At 31.0% G+C, this 19898-nt stretch overlaps 2 protein-coding genes and 1 pseudogene across 2 annotated transcripts; 1 reads left to right on the forward strand and 2 right to left on the reverse strand.

Annotated features, from left to right (window-relative positions):
- Nucleotides 1-567: 567 nt before the first annotated feature.
- On the reverse strand, nt 568-16350 carry LOC108914006 (cleavage and polyadenylation specificity factor 73). Its single transcript, XM_018719698.2, has 15 exons — nt 16030-16350; nt 15910-15973; nt 15755-15852; nt 13672-13800; nt 13439-13616; nt 13228-13317; nt 13025-13175; nt 12798-12973; nt 6852-6981; nt 5917-6092; nt 5175-5436; nt 3641-3828; nt 965-1093; nt 785-907; nt 568-722 (listed from the first exon to the last, which is right to left on the reverse strand). Exons 1-15 carry the CDS (start codon nt 16098-16100, stop codon nt 624-626), a joined length of 2064 nt encoding a protein of 687 aa, XP_018575214.1. The 5' UTR covers nt 16101-16350; the 3' UTR covers nt 568-623.
- Nucleotides 8676-10866, forward strand: LOC108914007 (annotated as a pseudogene).
- A 482-nt stretch (nt 16351-16832) lies between the features above and the next one.
- LOC111692190 lies at nt 16833-19530 on the reverse strand. Its single transcript, XM_023456012.1, has 3 exons — nt 19405-19530; nt 19173-19259; nt 16833-19081 (listed from the first exon to the last, which is right to left on the reverse strand). The coding sequence occupies exons 1-3, from the start codon at nt 19489-19491 to the stop codon at nt 17045-17047; spliced, it is 2211 nt and encodes a 736-aa protein (XP_023311780.1). The 5' UTR covers nt 19492-19530; the 3' UTR covers nt 16833-17044.
- Between the last annotated feature and the right edge of the window lie 368 nt (nt 19531-19898).

The raw sequence follows: 19898 nt of genomic DNA on the forward strand, positions 1-19898 counted from the left end.
ATGTTGTCTGTAAAAATACTACTGGAGATCAAAAATAACATATTCAAGCCAGCCTATCCTATCCTACATGAAAATATACAGGATACATCATAAAAGAAACTGGAAGTGGAATAAAAATAATTTAATAATAAAATAGTAGGCAGACAAATACCATCTAGAGGAATCAAGGAAGTTCACTTACAATGTTTATAACCAAGGTAATACATTTTTAAGAGTACATAATTTATTCTTTAAAATTTTAATATTGGCAAAAATTCAAACACTTTTTTCAATCTAGTTATGCCCATATTTTTGTTTGATGTAAAAATACTTATTAAATGTCCATTATCATATATTTGATCAAAAATGTTCAACTGTCCTGTTTCCTGACTTTATTTAAACATCGGAAATTTGAATAATATATGAATATCCAATAAACACAGCACTTGATTTACAATAAATGAGTTAATATTCCCATATAAACAAATTCACTAAAAAAATTACATCAAATAGTTGGCTATTAATTTTATTATCAGGTGGTGCAACTTCAGTATAAAGCAGGATCGGCTTAAGTAAATCAAAGACAACTTACATATAAAAACAACTAACTTTAATCAATATTGTGTACTTTATAATTAAAAATATCACATGTCAATCTGAGGTGGTGCTAGAGACTGGTACAACTTTGTAACGGCAGTGTGTACTATTTGTTGAAATGTTTCATCAGATGGACATTTTACTTCCTAAGAAAAAAAGTTAAGCAAATAAAATATATCACTCATATCAGACGATTAAAATTACTTACCAAGTTTGATAAATCTATATCAGCACGTTTGTCATTTACTGTTACATAAAGCTTTTCTCCTTTGAATATTTTCGGAACAGAATCTTCTCCAAACATGTCTTGCAACATTTCAATAAGACATTCCTAAAATAATAGATGTATGTATTAAATTTTAATTTTATGTCGAATTGCTCTATTAACCTTAAAATGCATTCTATCGACTTTAACCGATGTTGACATGTTCTTTATTGGAACCTCCAGTAAATCTGCCTGTAGGATAGCAGCCACTATTGCGTCAGCATACATATCATTTACGGGATTAGCAACCCACTACAAAAATTATGTTAAAAATATATTTCGTCTAAATAATTTGCTGTTTTATTAAAAAACGAGAATTATAAAAACAGTAAAACTTGCATAATAACACGCATGCTTATAAACATATTAGGTTAAAAGCTATCCATTATTAGATCTAGTTTAAATCTGTGCCACACCATATGAAAACTAAAAATAGAATTTTCAAATGAATAAAAGAGAGCGAGCTCAAATATATCAATTGCATTTTGCATTAATGCAAAAATTGCAGTTTTAGTTCTTTAAATTTTGATATTTTCATGAAAATTAGTTAAAGCCATCTTTCTTAGCATTAAATTTATTCCAATATGTAATTTTAAAATGAAGGGAAGTGACTTGGGGCTATTTTAATCCTATTTTACATCTTGCGTTCTTACTCGAATTCCTTATATTCTATCTACCTCTTCTAAATCCATAAAAATTTGATGTTTTGTTTTATTAAGCTCGTATGCATTGAAAATATGTTACCTATAAAAATCTTTCAAACATTGTTTATATTTAATTGAATGGTTCCCTATACATAAACAGCTAGACAAATTTCAAAGCAATGCAGTTTTATTATTAACCCTTAATAGGGTCATTTCCAGTGGCGAAATTCCATATAAATATAAAGTATAAAATAAATTTAATTATCAAATTTTTTTTTGTTCTTTGTGGTTAATTGGAACTTCTCGAAATAGATTACGATGTATTTTTTAGACAGAGGCAGAAAGGGGATAAGTCCTCTGTGACAAAGCCAGAATCACGGAAAAATGTGAATTTTTCATGTCTAAAAACCAAGAGATACCAAACTTCGTTTAAATATGTACATCAATTACTTCAAAAATTATTTAAAAAAATTTAATAAAATTTTGATTTTGTCACCCTGTAACTCCATTACTATCAACTTTTGGACTAAGGTAAGTTTGGCCAGGAGCTCGATTCTTGACGGTGAGAGAATAGAATGCTCCCTGGGGAACGAAATTGTTTTGGATAGTAGAGGCTGTTAATACGTGTAAATGGCAAAATTTTTGAATAGAATTCATACAATTGAATTTTATCTATTATAATGTTTATAGTGAACTTTTAAATTAGAATGAATATTGCGGTACAACGCCATCTAACAATTCAGAAAGCAAATCTGTTAGAAATTGAATAAACATTTTTCAGTTATTAGGTACATTTACACTTACGTTCAATCGTGAGCGACTGGAGCGCCCCGTTCCAATCACACGCGAAAGCTTGTTAGTGTAAATGTATATAATCGCGCGGTTCTTAGACGTGTCAAATCCTGCATTACTTCGCCAGTTGTTTTCATGCGGAAATTTCACGTAGGGTAAAGTTTACTTCGATTTTCACGCGGTCTTGTGGAGTTTACTCTTAAAAGGCGATAAGTACTTTTTTTAATTTTTTAATATAAACATAGCTACCTAGGATTCGCATATTTGTAAGCGTTTTTGTATTTTTTTTATAGACTATGGCAGATGCACGATATTGGTCAAAAGNTCTTACTCGAATTCCTTATATTCTATCTACCTCTTCTAAATCCATAAAAATTTGATGTTTTGTTTTATTAAGCTCGTATGCATTGAAAATATGTTACCTATAAAAATCTTTCAAACATTGTTTATATTTAATTGAATGGTTCCCTATACATAAACAGCTAGACAAATTTCAAAGCAATGCAGTTTTATTATTAACCCTTAATAGGGTCATTTCCAGTGGCGAAATTCCATATAAATATAAAGTATAAAATAAATTTAATTATCAAATTTTTTTTTGTTCTTTGTGGTTAATTGGAACTTCTCGAAATAGATTACGATGTATTTTTTAGACAGAGGCAGAAAGGGGATAAGTCCTCTGTGACAAAGCCAGAATCACGGAAAAATGTGAATTTTTCATGTCTAAAAACCAAGAGATACCAAACTTCGTTTAAATATGTACATCAATTACTTCAAAAATTATTTAAAAAAATTTAATAAAATTTTGATTTTGTCACCCTGTAACTCCATTACTATCAACTTTTGGACTAAGGTAAGTTTGGCCAGGAGCTCGATTCTTGACGGTGAGAGAATAGAATGCTCCCTGGGGAACGAAATTGTTTTGGATAGTAGAGGCTGTTAATACGTGTAAATGGCAAAATTTTTGAATAGAATTCATACAATTGAATTTTATCTATTATAATGTTTATAGTGAACTTTTAAATTAGAATGAATATTGCGGTACAACGCCATCTAACAATTCAGAAAGCAAATCTGTTAGAAATTGAATAAACATTTTTCAGTTATTATCAATAACTTCGAACCAAAAAGAGATACGTTAAATTTCTGTTCAACATGTTATTCGTTGCTAAATTCCACAATTTTGTCCTAATTTGACCGACTTGTCTTACAATAACTGAGATCCGCATGGTATGGCTGTAAAAATAGGCGTCCTAGTATTTTCATTAAACATACTGATTTTAATTACTAATAAGTAAGTTACAAGTAAATTTTACTGTAGTTATAAATGACTTCCGTATATGATGAAAATAAAAAAAATTACCTCCAATGTAACTATTTTATGGTCAAGTGTAATGTCGATGGCATTGAAAGCTCTCATTTTTTTGTCAGTATCTATAGATTCAAGCAAACCAGCTACTTGTGATATAAGATAACGCAGGGCGCCCATATTACCAGAATAATGTATACTCTGCCTCTGCATTATCTGGCTCATACTGAGATCTGTATATTCTAAAAATAAACTTTTTCTATGACATTTTCCACTTAGAAAATCAGAGCACCCAGTTGATTATTTTTAAATTATGTGATTTATTTTGTTTTGTACATTCTGTCAAAGAAGTATCCGGAATTTGTCAATAGAACACAATACATATACATATTTAATTAATCATCAAAATTTATTTTGTCTGCTTCAAAATAGGCTTTATTTGAACCAATACACTTTTTCCAATGGATAGCCCAGTGGCAAAGTACATTTAAACGCATATTCCAGGATGGACTTCTTCTTCAGCAATTTTTGTTTTATGGCTTCGAATAACTCGAAACGTGTTCTGTGAACTGGTAATTTGAGTTTGGGAAAGAGGAAAAAATTAGCAACTGTTCGATAACATTCATTGAGTTTTTGGTCAAAAACTTCTTCACAATTATCACTACGTGTGATGGTGCATTATTGTGGTGCAAAATCCAATAATTGTCCTTCCATAAATCTAGTCTTTTGCAGCAGATACTCTCTCTCAAATGCTTCATAATGCCCAAATAATATTCTTTATTGACTGTTTCTCCATCTGGAAGGAATTCTGTGTGGACAACACCAGGATAGTTAAAAGGAAAACAGTCAATATGACTTTAATTTTTCGTGCTGCATAAATGTAGAATCTGAATTAGCTCGTTCAAGCATGTCGTCAGCAACATGTTTACGATGCTCTTTTTGCGAAAATTCTGTTTTTTTGGAACCAGCTGTGCTGCGACGCGTTTCATACATAAAACTTCAACTAAAATGGAGCGAACTGATTTGAGAGATAGGTTTAGTTCATATGCCAGCTCGCTCAAACTGTAATGATGGTTTATAAGCACCATTTCCTTCACTTTATCGACGTTTCCTTCACTTGAAGATTGCCAAAATGTTGCAAATCATCAACCACTTCTCGACCATCTTCGAATGCTTTGTACCATTCGTATGCTTCAGTTTTCTATAAAACTAAATTACCATACGTTTTTCCCAACATTTTTTATGATTCAGCACAGGAAATCCTGTTGGTAATACAAAATTTTACGTAGGTTCAATAACATTGTCCATAGTCAAAATCGGGGAACACACTTTAGGTGGACTAACAAAATTAACAGCTGTAAACAAATTATTTGACAGATCACACTCAAACTTCGCGTCAGAATGGACAACAGTGCTACCAATTTTCCATCAAAAAAGAAATTTAAATCTACTTTACGCAGAATATTTAAATGACAAATTGTGGATAATTTTTTGACAATTTTGTGAATTAGTATCTGATTCCTTGGTATAAAAAACTTTTTTCAATTCTGGGTACGCTGAAAAAGTATATAAGTAAATAGAATCTTACTTGACAAATCATCTGCAGATAGTATATGATAATTGAAATTTCTTTTAACTAAAATTCCTGACAAAGTTCTTCCCGGCTTAGGTTCATCTATAGCTAGATTTCCCATTACTTTAGCTGTTTTTTCTCCCCTGAAATATAATTCTACTGCATGCGTATTTCTCGGATTGTGTAAATGAATGGTTGTGTTTGGGTCGTCCTCATATTCACGTTGTAAAGCTGCTTTTAAACGATTCATTTCATTTTGTTCTCCATGAACTAAAACCTTGAATTTCCAATAATTAATATACATTTTTTATTAAATATGTACATATGCACTAGGGTGGCCCAAAAAAAAAACGAATATTTTTTTTTTCGTGTCTTGTGAAGGAATATTTTGTTCGTGTCTTGTGAAAATATGTTAGTTTATCATGTTTTAAGAGCCTCCTCAAAAAGTCAGCTCAAAAAAAATTTTTTTAGAGGTCGCTCAAGATATTTAAAAATTTCCAAAATCGTCAAAAATAGAATTTATTTTTCTCGTTATTTTATCATTTTCTAGGTTGAAAAAAATCACAATTCTGAAAATTTCAAATCGATATTTTAATTTCTAAAGGTCATAATTATTTTAACTTTCAAAGTAGTGTACCTAAAATGTTTTCGAGCGACCTAAAAATAAATATCAACGAACTAATAATTGTTTTTATTAAATTTGATGAACAAAAGAATAGAAATAAATCACGAATGTTCTATCATGAAAATTACTTACCACATGGGGCGGCTTTAAAATACGTATAAATTCGCTTGTTTGTTGGTAGTCCGTATGAGCTGAAAATGAAATATAATCTACAGACATTTTTAGAGGTAATTTCTGTCCTACCATAGTCGTTATTTCTTCAGGTTCAGACAAAATAGTTTTTGCCAACGTTCCTTCCACACAATAACCTGTAAAAGAAATGTTAACAATGTTTGAACAGGTCAAAATGACTGAAAATATTGGGCATGTTTTAAAATGTAACTACTGCGGTCACGATCATTCAGCAACAAAAGGAGTGCGGACTTTTAGGTTTGGATTTGAAAATAACTCGAACAAAACAAATATTTAAATAGGTGAGAGGGGACATCTGAACTGATTGATCTTTTAAAACATGTTCAGCGAATTATTAGACAGAGCTACTCTAATAGTTTGCGGAACACAGCCATTATTTTATACAGATAGATAAGATAGTTAACAACACATACTTTTGCACTAGTTGCATAAACACCTATTTTACAAAGAACTGTTATTTTATTCCGCATTTTAAATTATCATTATTTTATTTGTTTTATATAGGGTGTTAACGAAATGTACTGTCAAACTTTAATGACATATTCTAAGTGCCATGAAACTATGACATATGAAAAAAAACTCAAAAAATTATTTTGTTTGATATCAATATGGAAATTGAAGTCAGTCGTTGAACTTCAATATACAGGGCGATCTAAATTTTCTTATCAAATTAGTACTGCTGTTTACTCCACAAACCTTATGGCAATCAAGTCCAATCGGTACACAGGATGTGTACCGATTTTGAATTAAGAACTGTTATTAATTTATCAGAATTCTTTTGTTTTATGGTATAGAATCCGTCATTAAAGTTTGGTGGATTATTTTATTAAGTTCATTAATGTGTTTGCTTTATTGTTGTTTTCATATTTATTTACCTGCAATGATCACTCCATTTTTGGCATCTGTACACCATGATTCAAACAGCTCACGAGAGAGACCGCTTTGCATCATACCTGGTGATGCCATTACTACACATGGACCTATGTCTTCAAAGTGATCAATTCCCTAAATATAGATAATTATAATAATAAATAAAATATCTTTTAGCTGAAATATCCAATTTAAGTTTTATTTATGCAGACATAATGGCACCCGTGTCAAATGAATAATAAATTAATTAATCTAAAAACAAAATAATATCTTCTTAGTATACTTCTTAAAATGTTATGTCCATTGTACATGATATAAATAAGTGCAAAATAATTAAGGATTCCTTGTTAAAATTAAGGATGGGTCTTTCATGTCAAAAAAAAATCTCTCTCCCCCTCCCAATGGATTTGTGGCCATTCGAATGGGGAAAGATTAATTTAAATTTTTTTCCTTAAATATGGGGAAAGTTATATGTACATGTAATATGTGCCAATATGGTCACCTGTTATAGATCACTTGATTTATTTGAAACAAATTTGATCTAATTTATTTTTGTAAATGTAATACCTTTCAAGTATAACTTAAACAACCAACGGTATGACTGACACTCAATATCTATTTATTATAGCAGGCTTTAAATTACGAAAGTGCTGAATTTGAAAAAATGAAATTAGGTAGGCCAAGAAGAAATAAGATACTTTGTATAATTGAAAATAATTTTAAAACATACAGAAATTGATTTAGAGCAATCTTTATTTGGTACATCTTTTTCGCAACAATGATACTACCGAAAGCTATGGAAACATCCATCTTATACAGGGCGAGGGCGCTCGGTATCTGTATGTGTATCCTTTTGGACAACAAAACAAAGTTTCATACCAAATTTCAATGTAATAATAAAGGGTGTTTATTAAGTACTTGTACAAACTTTAAATACTTGAAAAACTTAATTAATTTTAAGATAAAAAGTTGATATGAACGCATTTTATATGCTCTTGAGATATAGAATGACCAGAAAAAATTTTTTGTTTGGTTTGGTATTTTGATATTTTTGTTCAATAACATCCCAATTCGACGAAATTCGGAAAACTGGGAGTATTAATCATGAGAAACTCAAATATTTACTCAGTTTTTTGTTTAATGTTAAAGGGCGCCACATACATTGTTGTACCTGGATTTAAATAACCATAACTTTTTTGTGTCACACTGTATGTCATTTTTGACTAAATATACCATTCAATTTGGCGTACAAAAAGTACTCTCAGTATTATTTGTCACTGAAAGCAGCCGTTTTGTAGAAAAACGGGTTAAAGTTAAACCTGCGTTGGGATTTTGTAAGTTTTGAATCATTGACAGTTTTTGAAAAGTAAGTGAAAAACATGTGCTATGTTACACTATCACTTTATAAATTACTATCACCTAATTAGAGAAAATTAGAAAAAAATAAAAATTCGAAAAACAAAAATATACTTAAAATAATTTTATTTTGGACGCCCTGTATCTCAAGAACCAAGCCATTGCGGATGTTCATATGTACTTTCTATCTTAAATTAGTCAAAGATTCACCCTTTAAAGTTTGTACAAGTACTTAATAAACACCCTGTATAAACCGTTTATAAGGACTTTTATTTATGAATGTGTGAGATTCCGCGTTTAAGGTCGATCAATAATTTTACACGCTGTATAAGACAGATTTTATCAAATGATGTAGACAATAACTTAGTTATCTGTTATACAAATTGTTAAATTTAGATAAAGCCGGATTAAGTGGAATTCGATAAATTAAATATTGTATTTTGTCCGCCTTGTAACAGGAGTGAATTTAATCGACTTTCAAGGTCAATTAAATTAAAGATAACTTGAAATGATATTGATAAGTAATAAAGAGTTAATTATTTAAATGTTGGCAAAAAACTACCTTTTAATTCTATAATATTCAAATAAATGACGAGTTCTATTAAATAGGATATCAATAGTTTTGTCAAATATAAAAATATAGGTTAGAAATTGAACTGGAAGGATCGTAAGTTACTCTGTTCTTTTACTTTCTGTTTTTATATGCTCAGAAAATATTAATATTTTCGTTAAATTCAAGTAAGTTTTAAAAGAAAATTTTCTTCTGTACGTTATTCAATCTTCTATCTAATCCCTAGTCCGAATGAAATGTTAGACTTCGATATATGGGATGGTTCATAAAACTTGTTTATTGTCAAAGGAGCTAATTTGCTAATAACAAAATAGTGAAAAAATTAATTAGAATAGATTTTGGTACAATTAAACATATTACATTTTTTTATAATTTCATATAATTTTTACATTTATGATACTAAAAAGTGTTTATTTATTCCAGATGACAACATCTTGGAAAAATACAATCATACATATTTTAGAAAATAATCGAGGATTAGTGATTTTATTATTCTGTTTACCTGCTAGCTTCCTTTTTGATTTATTTTTAACTATAAGAACAAAACTTTATAGAACCTTATTCAGTAGTCCTCAGCTTCATGATACACGAGTTGGCAAAATACAGAAGCAAGTGCAATTATGGAACAAGTCGCCAAAAGCAGACAGGAAGTTACTATGTACTTCTCGTCCAAACTGGTTGAGTTTGTCCACAACTTTCTTTAGAAAGGATCAATGTCACCAAATAAATGTAGATTTATTTGACATATTAGAATTAAATGAAGAAAAATTAACTGTTAGAGTAGAACCCATGGTTACTGTCGGAGACATCACAAAATTCCTGATACCAAAGGGTTATACTTTAGCTGTAACTTTAGAGATAGCTGATGCTACTCTAGGAGGATTGGCTATGGGCACTGGCATGACAACACATTCCCACAAAGTTGGGTTATATCATGAAAATATAGTATCTTATGAGGTTATTCTAGGTGATGGAAGTTTCGTTAAAGCTTCAAGAGAGGAGAATGATGATCTCTTTAGAGCCTTACCATGGTCACATGGCAGTCTCAGTTTTCTTGTTGCATTAACTTTGAAGGTTGTTAAAGTGAAACCTTTCATAAAAATGACTTATGTTCCTGTGAAACAACAAAATAGTTATTGTGACATGATAAGACTATTGTCTGGTGACCTAGGAGTAGATTACCCATTAGCCGACTATGTAGAAGCTACAATATTTAGTCATGAAGAAGCTGTAATAATGACTGGAAACTATGCAGACTTTGAACCCTCATTACCCATAAATTATCTTACCCGATGGTACAAACCATGGTTTTATAAATACACTGAGTCATTTCTAAGGAAAGGAAAACATACTGAGCTCATACCCTTACAAGAATATTTGTTGAGACACAACCGCTCAATATTTTGGGTGGTGGAGTCAATGATTCCATTTGGAAATAATCCATTCTTTCGATTATTATTTGGTTGGCTTCTCCCCCCAAAACCAGCATTTCTTAAATTCACTACCACTCCCGGTATAAGAGCATTTACATTTACTAAACAAGTTTTCCAAGATATAGTTTTGCCCATAAGAAAATTAGAGGAACAAATAACAACATCAGAAAAATTATTTGATGCTTATCCACTTCTAGTGTATCCATGCAGAATTTATGACCATGGTCCAAATTCAGGTCAAATACGATCACCTCCAAAAGAGTATCTGGTAGAAGGTACAAATTATGCAATGTATAATGATTTGGGAATATATGGTGTACCTGGGTTTGTTAAAAGAAAAGAAAAATACAACTCCGTTACAGCTATGCGAGCTATGGAAAAATTTACCAGAGATGTAGGTGGTTTTTCTTTCTTATATGCAGACGTATTCATGACTAGAAAGGAATTTGAAGAAATGTTCGATTTAACCCTATATGAGAAAGTTAGAAAAAAATACAATGCTGAGGGTTCTTTTCCACATTTATATGACAAAGTGAAACCTGAAATTGATGTATTTGAAATTGGTAGACAACACGAAATAAAATAATTAGTCATCACAATTATCAAGATTGTTTTTACTGTATAAATTTTTGTATTAATAAAATATATAATTTTTTTTGGGGCAAACTAGTTATTATTTAAATATATTTCATTTAGCTTTACTAAAAGCAAATTTTTATTTACACTGGATTAGAAATAACGGAAAAATATTGGGAATTTGTGTTTACATATTAGAGATGGCTTAAATTATAAAAAGTTTTTAAATATTTTACTAAAAATTTTCTTGACATCATATCAGATATATTTCAATTAGTTCTTGAAGTATAATGAAAACTAGAAAACAAGTTTTTTTTTAATCTTGCCCAGTACAGTCTGTTCCACTGGGTTACAATGTCATTATTAATTCATTTCAGTGTCACTCGAAACTTGAAATGTTCAAGAGAACGATCGTTTCTCAAAATGAGTTCCGCATACGCGAAACGTTTTGACCTCAATTGTCCTATGCTGCTACTGCCAAATTAAATATTCAAAGAAGTTAATTGAGAACTGGGTGAAGTAACACAATTAAAAAAATGTTAATGATCTTCTTGAGCGACGTCCAGCAAACAGAAGAAAGGAAGTGTGCTGTTGTTTAGGAATCATCCCACTCTGCATCTGCGGCAAGCCAAGATCAAACTTACCAATTAGCAATTCATGTTAGCCTAATCTCGATCAGGCGACGTTTGCACTAAGCAAAATTATTATATCGCTCTACTAGCTTGAAACCCCTGCTTAGCACAACTCACAAGCAGAAATTACTGAGTTGGCGAGCGAAAACAAATATCGCGAGTGGTCGAAGGTGGTTTTCTCAGAAAAAGCAACTTTCTGGGTGTGGGTTTGGCTGAAGCATGCCTGATTAGCAAGTAGTACCGATTTCATTCAACATACGTCAAACACCCTGTAAAAGTGAACGTCCAGAGATGCTTCTCAGAGAGCGGATTTGTGTAGTTGGAGTTCTTTAAGCAAAATTTGGATTCGATGAAAATTCTCAGATTTTATAAAAGTGGCCTTTTGAAGTTAGTCAAGATGTTTGCACCCGATAAATAAAATGAGGACAAGAGAACAATGACCTGAAGCATCGGATCCGCCTTTGTCGCGGCTGGAAGGAGGAAAATGGCATTGTCACCATGGATTGGCCCCCCCAATCTCTCAATGTAAACCTATTGAAAACGTATAGGCCATTATGAAAGCCCAGCTTGCAGGAAAGCCTGTTTACGATCTGAAGCAGCTTTCAATTCGAAAGATTTGGCGTGATCGTCCTACAAGTTATGATGAAAATCTCGTTGAAAGCATGCCCCAAGGTGCCAGGCCATTTTCAATACTGGTGAGGATTATACTGTCTATTAATCAACTGCGTCTTTGTGTTTTACGTAAATTTTCATGTATAAAAACTGGAATAAATATCATGACAACTTTTGAAAAAATTTCGCCTTTTTTCTTGTGGAATAAACTGTAGGTTATAAAGAGATTTTAATGACATTTGGTTTCTACACAAGACATCATTTTTCTATATCTTTCACTGTTCTTGAGATGCAAGAATCAGTTTTTTTTCTAAAGTATATAGGTACATATTTTTTATTCATGTATGTTAGTCACTACTTTTAAGAAATTTCATGTTTGACAACAGAATTAAATTTAAATGTTATTTTTATTTCTCTTTCTTTTAAGCTCATAGTGGGGCAGTGCTCAAAGTGTCAAAATTGTTTTATTTTACAGAAGCCATATTGGTTATTCATCGTATCTATTGCAAAATAGACAAATCTGATGTCCCCAGAATGACCTTATGAGGTCATTTTGACCCATGAAAAAAGACACAATCTAAACGTAAAATTTTCCCCTTTTCAATTTCGAGGTCAAAAATAGGGGTTCTCACCTTGACTGGTGACCTCACGGTCAAATTTAAGGTCAGTAACAGTTTTCCACTATCAAATCCTAAAACTTTTATATAGAGAACCTACACTGTTGGAGATATTTGCGTGGATCGATTAAAATGGCCTACTCTGTATTCTTACCTTTAAATTTGAAATATGTTTGAAAACAAACGGATTATTAATCGCTATTTGTCGCCTAATTTTATCATTCATTGCATTTATGTAAGTCTGATACACTGCCATACATTTTTTTGCCAAAGATGATGCGTAATATATCGGAATATCGTGCAGTTCAGGATGTTGACTCCAGTATTCATCTAGAAATGATTGTTTTAAAAACAAGTACAGGTAAAACATAATTAGTTTACCTAAAATTAATAATAACTCTTGAGCTCTACCAAGGGCAAAAACTGGTATCAAACATCTTCCACCTCGATTTACAATATCATGTACTAAATTTGTGAACCGACTTTCTCGATCTTCTCTTTTTTCATGAATGTGAGTTCCATATGTTGATTCCTTAAATAAATCAAATATTTAATTTAATGTTGTTAGTAATAATTATTTTTACCGTTATTAAAACATCTGGATGGACAGTTGGGATTTCTGCCGCCATTAAATGTCGATCTTCTTGACGAGAAAAATCCCCAGTATATAAGATCTATAATAAAAATATATGTAAAAAGATAGTGTATTTTCAGAATGAAGCTTACACATTATTGCGGAATTGTATTTTTATTTATTGTTGGATTGTTCTTAATATTACAAAATTTAATACTTACTTTGACTCCAGCAATTTCAATCATAAACATTGCAGCCCCCAAGACATGTCCTGCATTATAAGCCCAAAATTTGATACCAAATACATCTTTTTCTTCATGGAAGTTTATTGTTTCTATTTTATCCATGCTTGCTTCTAAATCTGCCTCAGTATATAACATTTGTTCTGTAGCAATATTGCTGAAATTAACTTTTTACAAAATTGCTCGACAATTATTATTATTCAATTTTCTACCTAACTTTAATGTAATCTGAAAGTAACCATCTATAAATTGCTTTTGTGGCATGTGTCATGAAGCATCTTCCTTTAAAACTAGTTTTTTGTAAAAACCAAGGCAATGCTCCACAATGATCTAAATGAAAACTAAAAAAGATAACACCATTAATAATACTTAAGAAATATTGGAGTTAAGTGATACAATATTTGTTATTTGAGAAAATTGCTGAAAATTTTAAAATTTGCATTTAAGGATTTATGTATTTCAGTTTCTTTTAATGATTTAAAATTAAAAATATATATACAGTAAGACCCCGCTTAACACGTAGGATACGTTCCATCAAAGTAGAGCGTAATGCGAAACAGCGCTAAACGAGGCTATCTTAACATGTAAATAATGAGGTTAGGGGAAGATGGATAGAAAATTGGTTAGGTATTAAATTTAATAATTATGTTTTTTTTTAATAAAAATAAAACCAAACATTTATTTCTTACAAAAATAAAAACAATATAAACGAATATTACTTATAAAAACAAATAAAATTCTAAGTCAGTCAGATTATTCAGTCTATTCTGTGTTTCCAATTTTCTGCCTTTTTGTCAAGAAGACATCTAATGTAGTTTGCGTTTTCCTTTTGCGTTCTGTTAGAAGTTGTTGATAAGGGGATAAAGCATCTATAACACCCCATCTTGCTTTTGAACTTTTGTCAAAATTTGGATCATTTTCAACAAATTGTTTTTCTTCTTGTTCTGTATCTGTCTTGTTTTTCATCATCACCCATGATAAAAACTAAAGATCATAATATTTGTCACTGTATTAATCGTTATAGTATATAGTATTATATAAATTTATACTTACAATAATGTCAACAAATGTTTCAACTGATGAAAATGCGTCCGTACAGCACCACACCAAACAAGAAACACAACTACACTGTTTCGGATAGGTTATGTACATATTTGGAAACCTAGCGCTGCGCACAATTTTGGGGAATCCCCGTAGTGCTGCGAGCAATTTCGCGGAATTCCCGGGTTGAAATAAAAGAGCGCTAAACCGAAATAGCGCTAAACGAAACAGCGTTAAACGGGGTCTTGCTGTATTTGTTTGAATTGGCTCAATACCTTCAAAGTAAAAATTATTTCAATTTCATGATTTAGTAGTAATGGGCACAATCCAGTATTTTTGAGAATTGAGTACTTGTTCTCAAATACTTTCAAGAATCAAATGATTATCCAAGAAATGAGAATCGAGTGCCGGACGGACCACGTAAGTTGTATGCAAGTTGTAGTCGCANTGCGGGTACTTGACTATCAGGTTTCCTCTTGTTAGACATATTTACAAATTTCTTTCTAAAACAATGCACAATTTACTCTTCACCTAACCTACAATATTTTGATCGCTTTGTTGGTGTTATTTTTTCGCGGAGTAAGCAGAGATCATAGAAAATATAGTTAGTGCTATATTTTCGGAAAACTATTCCGTAATTTGTGGATGTACGATGTAAGTCGTATGCGCCATTATTCCATGGCTAGAAATTGGCCTCAATGATTTGGGATCGAGGGGGATTATCCCTCTTTATCCTGCCTCATCTCGTGTAGGCCTGGACAGCCTTCGTAGGTGGGCCCCNTCCAAGAAATGAGAATCGAGTGCCGGACGGACCACGTAAGTTGTATGCAAGTTGTAGTCGCAGTGAGGTGCGAGATTTACAATTTTATTATATAGTTTTGTGTAGAATTATTTAAATTTTATATTTTTTAATAGTTTTAAAAATTTTTATTATTTAAATATGTTTTTTGTTTCCAATGAATATTTTTAATATCATAATATGGGTCTAGATATATAGAATCTTTGAAATTCTTTCTGTTTACAAGTTATTACATACAATAATTAAAAATCAATCAAAAGCAATAGTTAATTTAAATTAATTAGAATATTTCCTGCACTCGATAACACATCTCACATGATATTTGCTAGGTAGCCTAGCGAGTATCTAGAACTAAAAGTATTCGTGTACTTTCAGCAAGTATGCGAGAACGAGTACTTTTAAAAACCAGACAGTACTCGATTTTTCATTTGAATACTTCCTTAACTATAACTTACTGTGAAATCAGAAGTAGATCAATTTCATCAGCCTCGATTAAATCTACAAAAGGTAGTGCATCCATACCAGATAATCCAGGATGAATACCACAGTCAAGCTAAAAAAAAAAGTAAATATATATTTTTTTCAATAATTTAAATAACTTTTAACATACCATAATTTTCTTTCCTTTGAATTCTATCATAATACATGATCTCCCTACTTCTTGGCCTGCACCTCTAAAATTACAATACATTATTAAACGGAAAATGTAATTTATTTGGCGTAAACCAACAAAGGCATTATTATAAGTTGATCACTCTCTTCTGCGGGTACTTGACTATCAGGTTTCCTCTTGTTAGACATATTTACAAATTTCTTTCTAAAACAATTCACAATTTACTCTTCACCTAACCTACAATGTTTTGATCGTTTTGTTGGTGTTATTTTTTCGCGGTGTAAGCACACCAGTGTTGTTGGACGCGTCAATGCCAAATATCCGCTACGTTCAGAAAAAAGTCCGATTTTATCCAACATTATCCGCCCACTGATATGAAATTAAATAAAGCATTGTATTTTTACAAAAATAGACTAATAAATAACTATAATTAAACCATTTTGTTTGACAACTACATTACCAACTTAAATTAGGCGGTAAATTTAAATATGAACAGTAATATGGCAACTAGTCTGCTAAATCTCAACACATAAAAATGTGCATTGTTTTTCTGCATGCAATCTCAGTGTTGACATCTTCGAATTACATGTAAAAGTTCACTCACAAAATTTTCCTCAAAAATTGCTTCCATATACGTTAAATATTATAAAATAAAAACATATAACATAAACTTTTACACATTTATAGAGGTTTACAGACTGAATAGAAAAAGCACATGCTGCATATTTCTATATATTGGCATGTAGCATTAAAGGTATTTAATAAGACTAACTCATACTAACAAAAAGTTTATTATTATAGAAAACAAAAATACTTTGTAATGTCTTTGGCAATAATAATATGATTAACATATTTTTTAAACTACCTTAACAAAAAATAACTGAAAATATAAAATACATATTTTCAATAATAATTCTGCGAATTCAGAAATATTAAAGCTATATAAATAGAAAACAACTCAACATTTTTATCCCAAAGTAACATTTTTATGGTTTACATAAGGAACTAAAGAATTAGGAACTTTGTTTACAAAACAAACGAGAAAGACAAAATAAAAAATCTACAAATCTCAATAAAAAATTGGAGGATTACTAAATGAATACATGAAGACACAGTACACATTAGTAATAATTTAACTACCCACTGAATCCTTTTTTTTCCAGATTTTACTTTGTAGCATTTTTTCTGATGGTGTGAAATTGACACATCCCCCACAACCCTCAATACCTTCTTTTGTTGCCAAAATAGCTCGTACTGTATCTGTATTTAAAAGATTTCTTTTATCCGTTTTTATATTGAAAACGTCGCTAAAAATACGCTCAACTTTAGCATTCGAAAAAGGAAGCACAAGGAGTAGCGAAAACATCTTTTTTAAATTTGGAAAAAGCGGTGCGTTAGCAGCATTTTTTAAATTAAATATTTTACCCCAATATATATCCGGTTCATTCATTGACATTTGCAAATCGTCTAAATTTAAAAGAGCATGTCTTCGCCACTCATTGTCCAATTCCTGAGAATCCACATAATCTTTTAAAATAGGGAATCTTTCTAAAACGTTGTTTACCGATTTAATATTAAACGATTGTGCTTCATTAGGATCTACTACCTTTAAAATTTCATAAATGGGATCACTGAATTGAAACCTTTCTTTAATATTTGATACTAATTCTACATAGAAGGCTAAAATACTTCTAAAAAATGTCTCAAAATCTTCTTGTGGAATATGGGGATTTTTTTTTAATTCTTTTAAGCTTTCTGATGCTAAAATTCCTAAATAAATTTTTTCCAGTGGTAAAAAGTTGGTGGGATTAATATGGCTTAATTTAAAAATATCAGAGGTTTTTCTTATTACTGAAATATCAATAAAATTTGCACACAAATTTCTTAACAAGTTTTCTGTTTCCGGTTTTACTTTATAAAGTAAGGATTTTTCTGATTGAAAGAGTAAATTAAAATCTGTCATGAGCCCTAAAACATATGACATAAATTCTAAGTAAATTATAGTAAATGAGTTACTCAAAGCTTCTAACATACTCTCTGTAATGTATGATGGATCTTCAAATAGTGATTCTCTAAAATATGCAATTAGTGGTTGATATTGTTCAAGCACCCTATCCACACATGATTTTATTGAAAGCCACCTTGTTATGGAGGGGGATAAAATTTTATGAATTTTAACATGGAAAAATATTTGAAATTCTTCAAATTTTTTCCTGCGTAAAGAGCTTCTGTTAAAATGGCTCCCAATATTTCGGAGTAAATCTTCTACATGTTTAGGAAGCTTTAGGCATGCTTTTGATGCTGCTAAATGTGCCATGTGGCAAGAGCACTTTACACAGACTATATGGGGAAAATCTTTTTTTAAATTTGAAAAGAGTGAGCTATGTTCCCCCACCATAACATTCGTGGTATCAGAAGAAAACCCTACTAAATTGGTCAAGGGAATAGCTTTAGAAATTAAATTATTTCTTAATGCATCATATAATTCAACTGCTGTAGAGCCTTTGGTTTCAAATAGATCAAAAAAGGAATTCTTAATTACATTCCGATCTGTGTCAAAGTATATTACAGAGAACGCACACTGTTTTTTAATAGATATATCAGTTGTTTCGTCTAATATAATTGAGAAAAAAACACCTGGCTTCCTTAATGCATCATACAAATTATCTAAAAAAGATTTACCCAGACTTTCACACATAATATTGGTAGATTTGAATCTTTTAATATTTAACTTTTGAGCTATTTTCGAATCGGGAAAAATTTTTTTCAAGAGAGAAGGCAGTGTATCCATCAATAAAAATGGTAGGTTATAACTAGCTAACAGAGCACATAATTTTAATTCCGCATTCTTCACAGCCTTTTCATCGTGTTTGTTTTCTATGCCATAATCTGTTATTTTTGTGCTGGTAGACACTTTTTGCCAGTTAGTCTTATGTTTTTCCGTTGCTTGATGTTTTAGCAAAATACTTTTGTGTGCAATAATTTCACTATTGCATACTTTGCAAAAAACATATTCATTATTTGCATCATCTCTTTTTTCTGATTTTGCCAGCCAACCACTAAATTTGGGCATATTTAACCATGAAGAGACAAATTTCGTTAACTTTTTCTTCTTATATTTCGATGGCTGACCATGAGCCTTAAGTATTTTATCTGTAGAGACTCTAACCTAAAGCAGATACAAAAATCGTATAATACATTTTGAATTTATTGACTGACACGATTTTCCAATATACATATTTGAATTTGATGACACTTACAATGATATCAGGGATAAGATTTCCATTTTCCAAGTTTTTACTGCAGCCAGGTTGTTCATCAGCTGGTTGCATCAAAGGCAGTTTAGACTATAAATAAAATTAACATTAAAAATGTGATGGGTTTTGTATTGATTTGTGAATATAATAAACATTGTATTCTCTTTATATTTCGCGCCAACATATCGTTAACGCCGTACAATCGGGCTGTTTTATTATTATTGTATTGTATTACCTTGGAAGTCGCAAGCCACAAATCCATTTTTAAATCATAACAGACAACACCATAGATTAGGTAGAGGACAACACAATATATCACCATTATTCTACTATCTAATAATAATTAAAATTAAAAATAAAGGACGATGAGGTTGACACCAGCACTGAACCACAGAAGTACAAAACGGTCATTAACGAACGATGGTCTGTGGTGTAAACAGTGTAGCTAACACAATGAAATTCGTACCCGCCAACCACGGTCTATTAAATCAAACTGTGGACGCCAACTCACGTCACCATTTCTTTTTTTATTTGGTTGGGCCGGTTGTGCATTGGTTTGGTTGGTTTCGGTTTGTTTTCTTTTTGTTGAAATGAAATCACCGAAATATCCGAAAAGATCCGAAATATATTAGGATCCGAAAAAGATCCGCCGTATAAAAAAAAGTCCGAAAATCGGACTTTTATCCGCCAATTAGCAACACTGAAGCACACATCATAGAAAATATAGTT

This window comes from Anoplophora glabripennis, unplaced genomic scaffold (genome assembly GCF_000390285.2).
Source record: "Anoplophora glabripennis isolate ALB-LARVAE unplaced genomic scaffold, Agla_2.0 scaffold1088, whole genome shotgun sequence".
Lineage (NCBI taxonomy): Eukaryota > Metazoa > Arthropoda > Insecta > Coleoptera > Cerambycidae > Anoplophora > Anoplophora glabripennis.

What these genes read in the sequence shown, in the direction of transcription:
- LOC108914006 (XM_018719698.2), bottom strand. Translation starts at nt 16,100, where the DNA reads ATGTCTAACAAGAGGAAACCTGATAGTCAAGTACCCGCAGAAGAGAGT. An exon ending in TCAAAGGAAAGAAAATTATG is followed by an intron (nt 15,853 to 15,909) that starts GTATGTTAAAAG and finishes TTTTTTTTTTAG; the next exon opens with CTTGACTGTGGTATTCATCC. An exon ending in ATATAGATTTATCAAACTTG is followed by an intron (nt 723 to 784) that starts GTAAGTAATTTT and finishes TTTTTTTCTTAG; the next exon opens with GAAGTAAAATGTCCATCTGA.
- LOC111692190 (XM_023456012.1), bottom strand. Translation starts at nt 19,491, where the DNA reads ATGGTGATATATTGTGTTGTCCTCTACCTAATCTATGGTGTTGTCTGT. An exon ending in TGTGGCTTGCGACTTCCAAG is followed by an intron (nt 19,260 to 19,404) that starts GTAATACAATAC and finishes TTTTATTTATAG; the next exon opens with TCTAAACTGCCTTTGATGCA. An exon ending in ATCTTATCCCTGATATCATT is followed by an intron (nt 19,082 to 19,172) that starts GTAAGTGTCATC and finishes TATCTGCTTTAG; the next exon opens with GTTAGAGTCTCTACAGATAA.